The sequence below is a fragment of the Bufo bufo genome, chromosome 1 (genome assembly GCF_905171765.1).
Source record: "Bufo bufo chromosome 1, aBufBuf1.1, whole genome shotgun sequence".
Classification (NCBI taxonomy): domain Eukaryota; kingdom Metazoa; phylum Chordata; class Amphibia; order Anura; family Bufonidae; genus Bufo; species Bufo bufo.
In genome coordinates this window covers 51,780,815-51,796,943 of record NC_053389.1, presented here as the reverse complement: position 1 = coordinate 51,796,943, position 16,129 = coordinate 51,780,815, and the positions used below count along the sequence as shown (strand labels likewise).

At 43.7% G+C, this 16,129-nt stretch overlaps 1 protein-coding gene across 7 annotated transcripts in view; it reads left to right on the top strand.

Moving 5' to 3' along the window:
• Nucleotides 1-16,129, top strand: part of HSPG2 (heparan sulfate proteoglycan 2) — a 126,354-nt gene that overhangs the window by 49,783 nt on the left and 60,442 nt on the right. For 4 of the 7 annotated variants that reach the window (XM_040423706.1, XM_040423680.1, XM_040423699.1 and 1 more), the window contains exons 4-11: nt 950-1,024; nt 5,729-5,838; nt 5,965-6,023; nt 12,301-12,461; nt 12,736-12,774; nt 13,579-13,704; nt 13,838-13,957; nt 14,358-14,630. In XM_040423706.1, coding sequence (XP_040279640.1) covers nt 950-1,024; nt 5,729-5,838; nt 5,965-6,023; nt 12,301-12,461; nt 12,736-12,774; nt 13,579-13,704; nt 13,838-13,957; nt 14,358-14,630 — 963 coding nt within the window. The remainder of the gene's footprint in view (nt 1-949; nt 1,025-5,728; nt 5,839-5,964; nt 6,024-12,300; nt 12,462-12,735; nt 12,775-13,578; nt 13,705-13,837; nt 13,958-14,357; nt 14,631-16,129) is intronic. The other 3 variants (XM_040423725.1, XM_040423690.1, XM_040423715.1) reach the window with 2 other exon arrangements.

Sequence of the window (16,129 nt, the reverse complement as noted above, 5' to 3'; positions counted from 1 at the left end):
GACAGTGGCAGAGTCGTCATAGTAATGGTGACAACCACAGCGTCCCCTAACAACACCCACATATACAGTGCTGCCCCCCAAAAATAGTGACAGCCACAATGTCCCCCTAGTAACAGTGACCACCACAGCGCGCCCCCTAATAACACTGACAAACACAGTGCCCCCCTAATAACGGTGACAGGTAGAGCGACGTGCAGCCTATGGGTTGGGGATGGTGGGAGTTATCTCTGTGTCTTTGGAGCAATGACAGATGATGTGTGTGGGATGATGAAGGATAATGGAAGCCACATGGAGGCGCTGCTGGGGGCGTCCTATCCTGCTGTGTGAGATCGAAGGGCAGGCAGCCTTGTGCTGGCTGGAGGAACACAGTTATGGGTCCTGACCAGATAGGAGAGAGCTGCAGAGTGTGAAGGTCTGCCATTCTGTTCATGAATCAGGGAACTCAGGATGAACACAACTATAGGTCCAGACCATGTAGGAGACTGCTGCATTATGTGAAGGTCTGGTATTCTGTTCATGAACCAGAGAACTCAGGATGAACACGGCTATAGGTCCAGATCATGTAGGAGAGGACTGCAGTGTGTAAAGATCTGGCATTCTATTCATGAATCAGGGGGCTTAGTATGAACACAGCTATAGGTCCAGAGCGCGTAGGAGAGTGCTGCAGTATGTGAAGGTCGGCCATTCTATTCATGAACCAGGGAGCTCAGGATAAAGTCAATAAATAAGATGAATCCGTGATATTTAATAAACCCTGTCACTGTTAGCAGGAACACTGCTGCCGATGGGGTCTTGGGAGGGTCTGTGGGTGGTGGTCATCTTCTCTATGGTTTCTTTTCTAGGACTAGTAGTGAATTATTTCTGCATTTACATGAACTGTTTTCTTCCTTTTTTCCCCCTCACTTCCATCCCCCATACTCCCCTCATTCCCCCGTCCACCATTGCTCAGGGCCTGCGGTAACCCCGTTAGCTCCACAGCTGGCAGGTATGAGTGTCTCTGAACTGGACCAAGAACCCTTCCTAAGTAAGTGCTGCTGGAGGTGTGTGGCCCCTGCCCTGTGCACGAGCTGACGCCACTAATTGTGTGCTGTGAGGCCCAAATTACAGCAGGGGACTGAAAATTGTAGATAGATTCAGCAGGCTGCATGTTGGGGGAGGGGGGGGGGGCGGATGTATATTGAGAAGAACAGATATGTTTATTGGTGTATTTAGGAGGACGTACAGTGAGGAACAGAAGTATTTGAACACCCTGCGATTTTGCAAGTTCTCCCACTTAGAAATCATGGAGGGGTCTGACATTCACATTGTATGTGCATTCCCACTCCGAGAGACAGAATTTAAATTTTAAAAAAATCAGGAAATCACATTGTATGGTTTTTAAAGAATGTATTTGTCTTGCACTGCTGAACATAAGTTTTTGAACACCTGAGAAAATCAGTCTTAATATTTGGTACAGAAGCTTTTGTTTGCAATTCCAGAGGTCAAACGTTTCCTGTAGTTCTTGACCAGGTTTGCACACACTGCTACAGGGATTTTGGCCCACTCCTCCACACAGATCTCCTCTAGATCTGTCAGGTTTCGGGGCTGTTGCTAAGAAACACGGAGTTTCAGCTCCCTCCAAAGATGTTCTATTGGATTTAGGTCTGAAGACGGGCTAGGCCACTCCAGAACCTTGATATGCTTCTTACTGAGCCACTCCTTAGTTTTCCTGGCTGTGTGCTTCGGGTCGTTGTCATGTTGGAAGACCCAGCCACGACTTATCTTCAATGCTCTGACTGAGGGAAGAAGGTTGTTGCTCAAAATCTCACAATAAATGGCCCCATTAATCCTCTCCTTAATACAGTGCAGTCGTCCTGTCCCCTTTCGCAGAAAAGCACCCCCAAAGCATGATGTTACCACCCCCATGCTTCACAGTAGGGATGGTGTTCTTGGGATGCAACTCATCCTTCTTTTTCCTCCAAACACGACGAGTGAAGTTGAGACCAAAAAGTTCTACTTTGGTCTCATCTGACCACATTACTTTCTCCCATTCCTCCTCTGGATCATCCAGATGGTCATTGACAAACTTCAGATGGGCCTGGACATGTGATGACTTGAGCAGGGGAAGGTTCAGTGCATGATTTGAAACCATGATGGCGTAGTGTTCTACCGACAGTGACCTCTGAAACTGTGGTCCCAGCTCTCTTCATGTCATTGACCAGCTCCTCCCTTGTAGTTCTGGGCTGATTCCTCACCTTTCTTATCATCAGTGATACCCCACGAGGTGAGATCTTGCATGGAGCCCCAGTCCGAGGGAGACTGACAGTCGTCTTTAGCCTCTTTAATTTTCTAACAATTGCTCCAACAGTTGATCTATTTTCACCAAGCTGCTTGGCAATTGCCCTGTAGCCCTTTCCAGCCTTGTGGAGGTCCAAAATTTTGTCTCTGGTGTCTTTTGACAGCTCTTTGGTCTTGCCCATGGTAGTAGTTGGCGTCTGACTGACTGTGGGGTGGACAGGTGTCTTTAAAGAGCTCAGACAGGTGCTACTGAATTAGATTAATGAGTGGAGTAGAGGTGGACTTTTTAAAGGCACAGTAACAGGTCTTTGAGAGACAGAATTCTTGTTTTTTCTCAGGTGTTCAAATACTTATGTTCAGCAGTGCAAGACAAATACATTCTTTAAAAATCATACAATGTGATTTCCTGAATATATATATATATATTTAATTCTGTCTCTCAGAGTGGGAATGCACCTACAATGTGAATTTCAGACCCCTCCATGATTTCTAAGTGGGAGAACAAAATCGCAGGGTGTTCAAATACGTCTGTTCCTCACTGTATATTGGGGGGCTGTATGAGCCTTTGTGCACTCTCCATCCCCCTTTCTGTATAATAACCCCTTCAGTGCCTGGAGTGTACAATGGACAGACGTGCCACGGGGCAGGTATCTGGGCTGCGTTGCATGTCACGCTCCCTGCACACAGCGCTGTGTGTTTTTCCTCTGCTCTTCCTGATCAGACACATGGAGGCATTGTGCATTCTCCGGGCCTACTCCTCATCATACTGGGGGCACGCTGCACCCCTTCTTCTCCAGCTGTTGGTGCAGTGCATGACGGAGGCCATCTAGTGAGGGTCGGCAGGTCCCAAAACACAGTCCTCCCCAAACACTACTACTACAGCACTCCTGATCTGATTCTTTAGAACCAGCCAAACCCTTGAGCATTTTATACCAGGATACAAGGAGGATCGAGGAGACCTGGTTCCTCCATCGGATATCTGTCACCGGTCAGGAACATCGAGGTGCCTAAAATCACCTTATAACAAATGGCCTTATATCTGGCACGTGATCTAGCGCATATACCTCTACCGCAACCTGACCCTCCTATAACTGATCATGAGACCTTCCCTCCAACCCCTGTAGATAAGACACTGTCCTCATCTACCTCCATAGATATGAGCTTCCATCTTGACCCTCTATAGATGAGCCAGTTATAGATATGACAAGTCACCGCCTATACATATAAGGCCTTCCATCTCTGTAGGATCTAAATTATAGAAGACCCTCGTTCCTCACCCTCTATAGATTCGGTAAGACCCTTCTTGCCAGACCTTTATAGATATGACGAGTCCTATTGAACCCCTATAGAAAGAAGACCTCCTTGCCCCTACAGATATGGCATCTCCTGTCTGTGGGGGATTAGGCTCTTAGGACATGGTGGGCTTGTCCAGCTGCCTCCAGCTGTGCATGGTCCCTCCTGGTACACGTCTATCATTCATTCCCAATGGATGGATGTTTTCTGACAGCTGCGTTCATCCATCATCCCTCCCCCCCCCACCTCCTCGTGCAGCCGCCCGCCGGCCGTTCTGCGTTTCCCAGTCATTTGCGGGCCTATCGGTGGTTTTCTGTGGGCGGCTGCCACATTCCTTCTTCTCCCCAGTCTCTTCTGCTACATCTCATTTAGTGGGAAGCTTAGGGTATCACATGGAGCTGCGGCCCGGTGTCCAGATAGGAATGGGAATACAGATGTTCTGTGTGGGAAGTGCGTCGGAGGAATCTCCTGATGTCTCTCCATGTACGAGCAGCTGCCGTCATCTGTCGGTCATAACGGCGGCATCTCTAGAGATAACGAGCCACATCACATTTTTGATCCAAAGAGGTGACCCATCGAAGGTGGAAGTGTTGATATAGGCCCGGGACCCAACTGACGTCCCCTGAAAGGGCTCCTGCACTGCGAGTCGCCAGGGCCTGAGCAGATTTCTACACATGGCTGATAAGCACATGTAATAATATCCTGCAGAGCAAATCAGTATTAGGGAGGCCCCTGTGGCCCTACGATCCGTCACATGGAGCTATACAGACTGTGTGGCCCTATGAGCCGTCACATGGAGTTCTATAGACCGTGTGGCCCTATGAGCCGTCACATGGAGCTCTATAGACCGTGTGGCCCTATGAGCCATCGCATGGAGCTCTATAGACTGTGTGGCCCTATAAACCGTCACGTGGAGCTCTCTAGACTGTATGGCCCTATGAGCCGTCACATGGAGCTCCGTAGACTGTGTGGCCCTATGAGCCGTCACGTGGAGCTCTCTAGACTGTGTGGCCCTATGAGCCGCTGCATGGAGCTCTATAGACCGTGTGGCCCTATGATCCGTCACATGGAGCTCTATAGACCTTGTGTCCCTACCATCTGTCACATGGAGCTCTATAGACTGTGTGGCCCTATGAGCCGTTGCATGGATCTCTATAGACCGTGTGGCCCTATGAGCCGTCACATGGAGCTCTGAGACCTGTGTGGCCCTATGAGCCATCACATGGAGCTCTATAGATTGTGTGGCCCTATGAGCCGTCGCATGGATCTCTATAGACCGCGTGGCCCTATGATCCGTCACATGGAGCTCTATAGACCTTGTTGCCCTATGATCTGTCACATGGAGCTCTATAGACCGTGTGGCCCTATGAGCCGTCACATGGAGCTCTATAGATTGTGTGGCCCTATGAGCCGTTGCATGGATCTCTATAGACCGTGTGGCCCTATGAGCCATCACATGGAGCTCTATAGATTGTGTGGCCCTATGAGCCGTCGCAGGGATCTCTATAGACCTTGTGGCCCTATGATCTGTCACAAGGAGCTCTGAGACCTGTGTGGCTCTATGACTACCATGGGTAGGAGGGTAGATGCTTCTGGAGCCTGGAAGTGATCTGTGTGGTTTGAGTTTAACATAATTAGCCTTTGTCCCTGAAATCTCCTTTTTTCAGTAAATTGCAGCTTTTTAGAAGTCTTGCCCTAAGCATGTCTGCAGTACCAGCGCCCTCTGGTGGCCATGTTTTAACGCTCATCGTCTCCATTATATTATTAATATTACTATTTAGTCTGCTTTTGAGTTTTCATTCTGCCTACCTGCATAAATATATATCGTACTGTCAGCTTGTCTTATGGTACAGTCACATGGATCTTCTTTGGCGGATTTTGCAGCAATTCTCCCGCGGAATTTCCAGTGTGGATTTTGCTGCAGCAGAAATTCCACTGCAGATCTGTCATGGATTTGCGTGCATTACACTCTCTGCATTGCAATGTACTGCAGTGGGTTTAATACTCTGCATAGTGGGTCCGTTTTGTAAAGTCCCATCCAGTTTGCTGGTACCGTAAAATGCTGTGGAAGGCAGATGTCCTGTGTGCACCTCGTGCTGCAGCCCCGTGCCCGCTGAGGCTCATTCATCCCTTCACTCACGTCTTTTTTTTCTTGCAGTTTATTACAGAGCTCTGGTGAACTTTACCACATCTATAGAGTACACTCTGGACCTGGACAACGTCTCTTCGGATCAGTTCCGGGATTTGTCGGAAGCCATTGTGGACACGGTGAGATGGCCCTGCTTGTAATTATCCAGCGTCACTCCCAGCCGCCCCCTGAGCTGCTCTGTAGATACAGATATGTCATATAGCTATGCGATAATAATGGCCCATCATCTGTCCCTCTTCTTCCAGCTCGAGTCTGAATATTACAAAATCCCTGGAGAGCAAATGGTTAACGTTGTATATGTCAAGTGAGTGAAGAATAAGCGTACTGCATATACCTATAGACAAATATATACAGTGTGCCTCTACTATGATGTATATCACATATTCTCATCTACATGTACCTCACCCATCATTCATCTGACACACCATATATCCTGTATTATACCGTGTATACTCCTCACATCTCCTGTATTATATTGTGTATACTCCTCACATCTCCTGTATTATATTGTGTATACTCCTCACATCTTCTGTATTATATCCTGTATACTCCTCACATCTTCTGTATTATATCCTGTATACTCCTCACATCTCCTGTATTATATCCTGTATACTCCTCACATTCCCTGTATTATATTGTGTATACTCCTCACATCTCCTGTATTATATTGTGTATACTCCTCACATCTCCTGTATTGTATCCTGTATACTCCTCACATCTCCTGTATTATATCATGTATACTCCTCACATCTCCTGTATTATATTGTGTATACTCCTCACATCTCCTGTATTATACCGTGTATACTCCTCACATCTCCTGTATTATATTGTGTATACTCCTCACATCTCCTGTATTATATCGTGTATACTCCTCACATCTCCTGTATTATATCCTGTATACTCCTCACATCTCCTGTATTATACCGTGTATACTCCTCGCATCTCCTGTATTATATCCTGTATTCTCCTCACATCTCCTGTATTATATCCTGTATACTCCTCACATCTCCTGTATTATATCGTGTATACTCCTCACATCTCCTGTATTATATCCTGTATACTCCTCACATCTCCTGTATTATATCCTGTATACTCCTCACATCTCCTGTATTATACTGTGTATACTCCTCACATCTCCTGTATTATACCGTGTATACTCCTCGCATCTCCTGTATTATATCCTGTATTCTCCTCACATCTCCTGTATTATATCCTGTATACTCCTCACATCTCCTGTATTATATCGTGTATACTCCTCACATCTCCTGTATTATATCCTGTATACTCCTCACATCTCCTGTATTATACCGTGTATACTCCTCGCATCTCCTGTATTATATCCTGTATACTCCTCACATCTCCTGTATTATACTGTGTATACTCCTCACATCTCCTGTATTATACCGTGTATACTCCTCGCATCTCCTGTATTATATCCTGTATTCTCCTCACATCTCCTGTATTATATCCTGTATACTCCTCACATCTCCTGTATTATATCCTGTATACTCCTCACATCTCCTGTATTATACCGTGTATACTCCTCACATTCCCTGTATTATATTGTGTATACTCCTCACATCCCTTGTATTATACCGTGTATACTCCTCACATCTCCTGTATTATATTGTGTATACTCCTCACATCTCCTGTATTATACCGTGTATACTCCTCACATCTCCTGTATTATATCCTGTATACTCCTCACATCTCCTGTATTATATCGTGTATACTCCTCACATCTCCTGTATTATATCCTGTATACTCCTCACATTCCCTGTATTATATTGTGTATACTCCTCACATCTCCTGTATTGTATCCTGTATACTCCTCACATCTCCTGTATTATATCCTGTATACTCCTCACATCTCCTGTATTATATCATGTATACTCCTCACATCTCCTGTATTATACCGTGTATACTCCTCACATCCCCTGTATTATATTGTGTATACTCCTCACATCCCCTGTATTATATTGTGTATACTCCTCACATCTCCTGTATTATATCATGTATACTCCTCACATCTCCTGTATTATATTGTGTATACTCCTCACATCTCCTGTATTATATCCTGTATACTCCTCACATCTCCTGTATTATATCCTGTATACTCCTCACATCTCCTGTATTATACCGTGTATACTCCTCACATTCCCTGTATTATATTGTGTATACTCCTCACATCCCCTGTATTATACCGTGTATACTCCTCACATCTCCTGTATTATATTGTGTATACTCCTCACATCTCCTGTATTATACCGTGTATACTCCTCACATCTCCTGTATTATATCCTGTATACTCCTCACATCTCCTGTATTATATCGTGTATACTCCTCACATCTCCTGTATTATATCCTGTATACTCCTCACATTCCCTGTATTATATTGTGTATACTCCTCACATCTCCTGTATTATATCCTGTATACTCCTCACATCTCTTGTATTATATCCTGCATACTCCTCACATCTCCTGTATTATATCCTGTATACTCCTCACATTCCCTGTATTATATCCTGTATACTCCTCACATCTCCTGTATTATACCGTGTATACTCCTCACATCTCCTGTATTATATTGTATATACATCTCACATCTCCTGTATTATATCCTGTATACTCCTCACATCTCCTGTATTATATTGTGTATACTCCTCACATCCCCTGTATTATATCGTGTATACTCCTCACATCTCCTGTATTATATCCTGTATACTCCTCACATCTCCTGTATTATATCCTGTATACTCCTCACATCTCCTGTATTATACCGTGTATACTCCTCACATCTCCTGTATTATATCCTATATACTCCTCACATCTCCTGTATTATATCCTGTATACTCCTCACATCTCCTGTATTATATCCTGTATACTCCTCACATCTTCTGTATTATATTCTATATACATCTCACATCTCCTGTATTATATCCTGTATACTTCTCACATCTCCTGTATTATATCCTGTATACTCCTCACATCTTCTGTATTATATTCTATATACATCTCACATCTCCTGTATTATATCCTGTATACTCCTCACATCCCCTGTATTATACCGTGTATACTCCTCACATCTCCTGTATTAAACCGTGTATACTCCTCACATCCCCTGTATTATACCGTGTATGCTCCTCACTTCTTCTGTATTATATCCTGTATACTCCTCACATCTCCTATATTATACCGTGTATACTCCTCACATCTCCTGTATTATATTGTGTAGACTCCTCACATCTCCTGTATTATACCGTGTATACTCCTCACATCTCCTGTATTATATTCTATATACATCTCACATCTCCTGTATTATATCCTGTATACTCCTCACATCTCCTGTATTATATTGTGTATACTCCTCACATCCCCTGTATTATATTGTGTATACTCCTCACATCTCCTGTATTATATCGTGTATACTCCTCACATCTCCTGTATTATATCCTGTATACTCCTCACATCTCCTGTATTATATCCTGTATACTCCTCACATCTCCTGTATTATACCTTGTGCACTCCTCACATCTCCTGTATTATATTGTGTATACTCCTCACATCTCCTGTATTATATCCTGTATACTCCTCACATCCCCTGTATTATATTGTGTATACTCCTCACATCTCCTGTATTATATTGTGTATACTCCTCACATCTCCTGTATTATACCCTGTATACTCCTCACATCTCCTGTATTATATCGTATATACTCCTCACATCTCCTATATTATATCGTATATACTCCACACATCTCCTGTATTATATTGTGTATACTCCTCACATCTCCTGTATTATATCGTATATACTCCTCACATCTCCTATATTATATCGTATATACTCCACACATCTCCTGTATTATATTGTGTATACTCCTCACATCTCCTGTATTATATCGTGTATACTCCTCACATCTCCTGTATTATATTGTGTATACTCCTCACATCTCCTGTATTATACCGTGTATACTCCTCACATCTCCTGTATTATATTGTGTATACTCCTCACATCTCCTGTATTATATCCTGTATACTCCTCACATCTCCTGTATTATATCCTGTATACTCCTCACATCTCCTGTATTATATTCTATATACATCTCACATCTCCTGTATTATATTGTGTATACTCCTCACTTCCCTTGTATTATACCGTGTATACTCCTCTCATCTCCTGTATTATACCGTGTATACTCCTCACATCTCCTGTATTATATCCTGTATACTCCTCACATCCCCTGTATTATATTGTGTATACTCCTCACATCCCTTGTATTATACCGTGTATACTCCTCACATCTCCTGTATTATATCCTGTATACTCCTCACATCCCCTGTATTATATTGTGTATACTCCTCACATCTCCTGTATTATATTGTGTATACTCCTCACATCTCCTGTATTATACCCTTTATACTCCTCACATCTCCTGTATTATATCGTATATACTCCTCACATCTCCTATATTATACCGTGTATACTCCTCACATCTTTTGTATTATATTCTATATACATCTCACATCTCCTGTATTATATCCTGTATACTCCTCACATCTCCTGTATTATATCGTATATACTCCTCACATCTCCTGTATTATATTGTGTATACTCCTCACATCTCCTGTATACTCCTCACATCTCCTGTATTATATTGTGTATACTCCTCACATCTCCTGTATTATATCCTGTATACTCCTCACATCTCCTGTATTATATTGTGTATACTCCTCACATCTCCTGTATTATACCGTGTATACTCCTCACATCTCCTGTATTATATTGTGTATACTCCTCACATCTCCTGTATTATACCGTGTATACTCCTCACATCTCCTGTATTATATCCTGTATACTCCTCACATCCCCTGTATTATATTGTGTATACTCCTCACATCTCCTGTATTATATTGTGTATACTCCTCACATCTCCTGTATTATACCCTGTATACTCCTCACATCTCCTGTATTATATCGTGTAGACTCCTCACATCTCCTGTATTATATCCTGTATACTCCTCACATCTCCTGTATTATATTGTGTATACTCCTCACATCTCCTGTATTATACCGTGTATACTCCTCACATCTCCTGTATTATATCCTATATACTCCTCACATCTCCTGTATTATATCCTGTATACTCCTCACATCCCCTGTATTATATTGTGTATACTCCTCACATCTCCTGTATTATATCCTGTATACTCCTCACATCCCCTGTATTATATTGTGTATACTCCTCACATCTCCTGTATTATATTGTGTATACTCCTCACATCTCCTGTATTATACCCTGTATACTCCTCACATCTCCTGTATTATATCGTATATACTCCTCACATCTCCTATATTATATCGTATATACTCCACACATCTCCTGTATTATATCCTGTATACTCCTCACATCTCCTGTATTATATTGTGTAGACGCCACACATCTCCTGTATTATATCTTATATACTCCTCACATCTTCTGTATTATATTCTATATACATCTCACATCTCCTGTATTATATCCTGTATACTCCTCACATCTCCTGTATTATATCGTATATACTCCTCACATCTCCTGTATTATATTGTGTATACTCCTCACATCTCCTGTATACTCCTCACATCTCCTGTATTATACCGTGTATACTCCTCACATCTCCTGTATTATATCGTGTATACTCCTCACATCTCCTGTATTATATCGTGTATACTCCTCACATCTCCTGTATTATATTGTGTATACTCCTCACATCTCCTGTATACTCCTCACATCTCCTGTATTATACCGTGTATACTCCTCACATCTCCTGTATTATATCGTGTATACTCCTCACATCTCCTGTATTATATCGTGTATACTCCTCTCATCTCCTGTATTATACCGTGTATACTCCTCACATCTCCTGTATTATATCCTGTAGACTCCTCACATCTCCTGTATTATACCGTGTATACTCCTCACATCTCCTGTATTATATTGTGTAGACTCCACACATCTCCTGTATGATCATGTATCTTCTCCTCACATCTCCCGTATTATATCCTGTAGACTCCTCACATCTCCTGTATTATATCGTGTATACTCCTTACATCTCCTGTATTATATTGTGTATACTCCTCACATCTCCTGTATACTCCTCACATCTCCTGTATTATACCGTGTATACTCCTCACATCTCCTGTATTATATCCTGTATACTCCTCACATCTCCTGTATTATATCCTGTATACTCCTCACATCTCCTGTATTATATCCTGTAGACTCCTCACATCTCCTGTATTATATTGTGTATACTCCTCACATCTCCTGTATTATATCGTGTATACTCCTCACATCTCCTGTATTATATTGTGTATACTCCTCACATCTCCTGTATTATATTGTGTATACTCCTCACATCTCCTGTATTATATCCTGTATACTCCTCACATCTCCTATATTATATCCTGTAGACTCCTCACATCTCCTGTATTATACCGTGTATACTCCTCACATCTCCTGTATTATATTGTGTATACTCCTCACATCTCCTGTATGATCATGTATCTTCTCCTCATGGTTCTTTCTCTCCTGTCTCTGCAGGGTCATTGATAACTTTGTGTTTGTGGAATTGGATGTAGGATCGGAAGGTAACACTAACGACGCTCAGATCCGCCAGATCTTGTACTCCGTTATAGCCAGTGGCTCTATTGCCAATTATGTCACCTCTGTCGAGGGCTTCCAGTTCCGGCGTCTCGGTGCTGGTAAGTATCCTTTATCTGTGGGGCAAATTTAGTAGGGTTTATATATTTTTATTCATAGTCACATCATGTTGGAGATGCTGTCTACGCTGTCAGCTGTGTGCGGGTGCTTCAGTGTATCAGTGGAGTGAATGATCCATGGCTGCAGTCTGATTCACTTATAGATCTTTGTATTGAAGGCCGGTGGTGGCCTTGTTGTTACCTTCTCTTACTTTTATAACATTCGTCTCTCTTCTTGCTATCCGTCTACAAAGCCTGAACTATTCTTTCTTTCTAGCACAAACCCCTCCATCTCCCATTGGGATGGAGACACCAGGTAAGATGCTTGCATTGTGCTGTGACTGGGTGCACAGCGCTGATATGACCAGAGACCTGCCTGTAGCCTTCCCTGCATCTTCCTCCTTCCATGACACTCTCCCTTCTTAAGATTCTTGAGTGCTTGAGCTAATGTGTGATATAACCTTCTCCTAGTGTGGACCTTAACCACATAATTTAAAGTGTGCTTCCACTTATGATCTTCCACGGATCTGACGTTGGATGTGAAGAGATGCTTTTGCACTCTGGTCGGCACAGTTGCCTTGGCAAATGATGGCCTTGGAGTATTGGATATATGGGTCCAATTAATCAAAATTGGACCCGTGTACGATTTTATCTGGGTGTCGTACTACTGCCACGTCGACTTTACTGCCCTGCAAACGAGATTGTCTCTCCATGCCCGCTGTCATGTCCAGTGTGATATCAGAAGTAGAGGTACACTTTATGGGGCTGGTCCCAGATTTTGTGTGTTGATTCCTCCCCATGTTCAAGATCTCTGCTTGTCGTCATTGAATGGGAACATTCTTGTTTTTAGTGAAATCCTCTCCTTCTGTCCGTGATTTAAAAGGATTCCTTAGGATTGTAAAAATGGAGATAACAGATATGAGCATGTGTCATTCATCATCACTGAATAATATCGCTTGGTAACATAAATGGGTTATATACTTGCCGGCTGTTTTCATATCCAGTCTGTACGGAACTGACAAGGCCTCAGTGGTTATTTCCTCCCACAGAGATGTTGAGGGCTACCCCCTGTGTTCTTTGACGGCTCATGCATCCTTGAGTTTTGTTCATGTCTCCGTAGTTCCACCTTTAATACGTTCCTGTTCTGCTGACGAGTTCACCTGCAATAATGGCGAATGCGTCCCCTTGGAATTTCGGTGTGATCGGCGTCACGACTGTCGGGACATGTCCGATGAAGAGAGATGTCGTGAGTAAAGCTGGTGGATGAGCGTGACCACTTGGGGCAGATAAATAAAGCCATGGTCCTAGGTCTAGTACTGGGTGTTAGGGGAGTGGTGTGTGTGGGATCTGGAAGTCATTCATGAAACGTATTCTTTCAGCTGAACCCGAGACATGTGGAGATACGGAGTTTGCCTGCAGCAGTGGAGAGTGTATTCCCAGAGAATATTATTGTGATGGCCGCCCGGATTGCCTGGATTCATCTGATGAGGGGTTGTGCGGTAAGAGAATTTAGAGGCAACCGAACTTCAAGGAGAATTCCATCTTGAATTGTTATTAGTGCCAGACTACTGGTGCTTTACCAGTGATCTATGTGGCTGTGCACATCAGTAATACTGGAAAATAAAGGGTCACATACTGTAGAGTGAGATCAGCTTTCGGTTGGGACCCAAGGAGTTCTAGTAATCGGTGGGGCTCTCAGAGGTCAGATACATCCCAGTAATTATATACTGTTTCTGAGGTGAGGAAACGCCTTGAATTCTTTATGTTCTCATCTCACCTTGTACAGTTTTGGTGTTTTGCCCCCATGTTTACACACTGTGGGTTCATGGACTCCTTACAAAACCCTGTCTCCCTCTCGCTTTATATCCAATGTCTGATATTTGACATTTTCTTGCACAGATGTCCCACAACAAATCGTCACCAGTCCTCCTTTCACCACAAGACCTGTGATTACTAGAAGACCTATTACCACCCCTCCTCCCCCCATTTATACAAGACCCCCTCTTGTTGTGACCACACCATTGACGCGCCTTACTCCCAAGCCACCATTAGATGCCGTCCGCCCTTGTAAGAGAGAAGAGGCTCGATGCCCGAATGGACAGTGTATCCCCAGGGACTATCTTTGTGATGGAGAACGGGACTGTAGGGACGGCAGCGATGAGCTCAACTGCGGTGAGTTTGTGGATTTTATGTCTCATGAGTTTCATCAGACTCATCAAGGGGTGCAGCATGAGGGATAATACTACACCCTAATTCTACACACAGTGTCATCTGACTGTATGGAGGCCATTCCTGATCAAGGGGTGCGGTATGATGGATAACACTACACCCTAATACTATACACAGTGTCATCTGACTGTATGGAGACCATTCCTGATCAAGGGGTGCAGCAGGAGGGATAATACTACACCCTAATACTGCACACAGTGTCATCTGACCGTATGGAGACCATTCCTGATCAGGGGGTGCGGTATGAGGGATAATACTACACCCTAATACTATACACAGTGTCATCTGACTGTATGGAGACCATTCCTGATCAAGGGGTGCAGCATGAGGGATAAGACTACACCCTAATACTGCACACAGTGTCATCTGACTGTATGGAGGCCATTCCTGATCAAGGGGTGCAGCATGAGGGATAACACTACACCCTAATACTATACACAGTGTCATCTGACTGTATGGAGGCCATTCCTGATCAAGGGGTGCAGCATGAGGGATAATACTACACCCTAATACTGCACACAGTGTCATCTGACTGTATGGAGACCATTCCTGATCAAGGGGTGCAGCATGAGGGATAAGACTACACCCTAATACTGCACACAGTGTCATCTGACCGTATGGAGACCATTCCTGATCAGGGGGTGCGGTATGAGGGATAATACTACACCCTAATACTATACACAGTGTCATCTGACTGTATGGAGACCATTCCTGATCAGGGGGTGCGGTATGAGGGATAATACTACACCCTAATACTATACACAGTGTCATCTGACTGTATGGAGACCATTCCTGATCAAGGGGTGCAGCATGAGGGATAAGACTACACCCTAATACTGCACACAGTGTCATCTGACCGTATGGAGACCATTCCTGATCAGGGGGTGCGGTATGAGGGATAATACTACACCCTAATACTATACACAGTGTCATCTGACTGTATGGAGACCATTCCTGATCAGGGGGTGCGGTATGAGGGATAACACTACACCCTAATACTATACACAGTGTCATCTGACTGTATGGAGGCCATTCCTGATCAAGGGGTGCAGCAGGAGGGATAATACTACACCCTAATACTGCACACAGTGTCATCTGACTGTATGGAGACCATTCCTGATCAAGGGGTGCAGCAGGAGGGATAATACTACACCCTAATACTGCACACAGTGTCATCTGACTGTATGGAGGCCATTCCTGATCAAGGGGTGCAGCAGGAGGGATAATACTACACCCTAATACTGCACACAGTGTCATCTGACTGTATGGAGACCATTCCTGATCAAGGGGTGCAGCAGGAGGGATAATACTACACCCTAATACTGCACACAGTGTCATCTGACTGTATGGAGACCATTCCTGATCAAGGGGTGCAGCAGGAGGGATAATACTACACCCTAATACTACACACCGTGTCATCTGGCTGTATGGAGACCATTCTT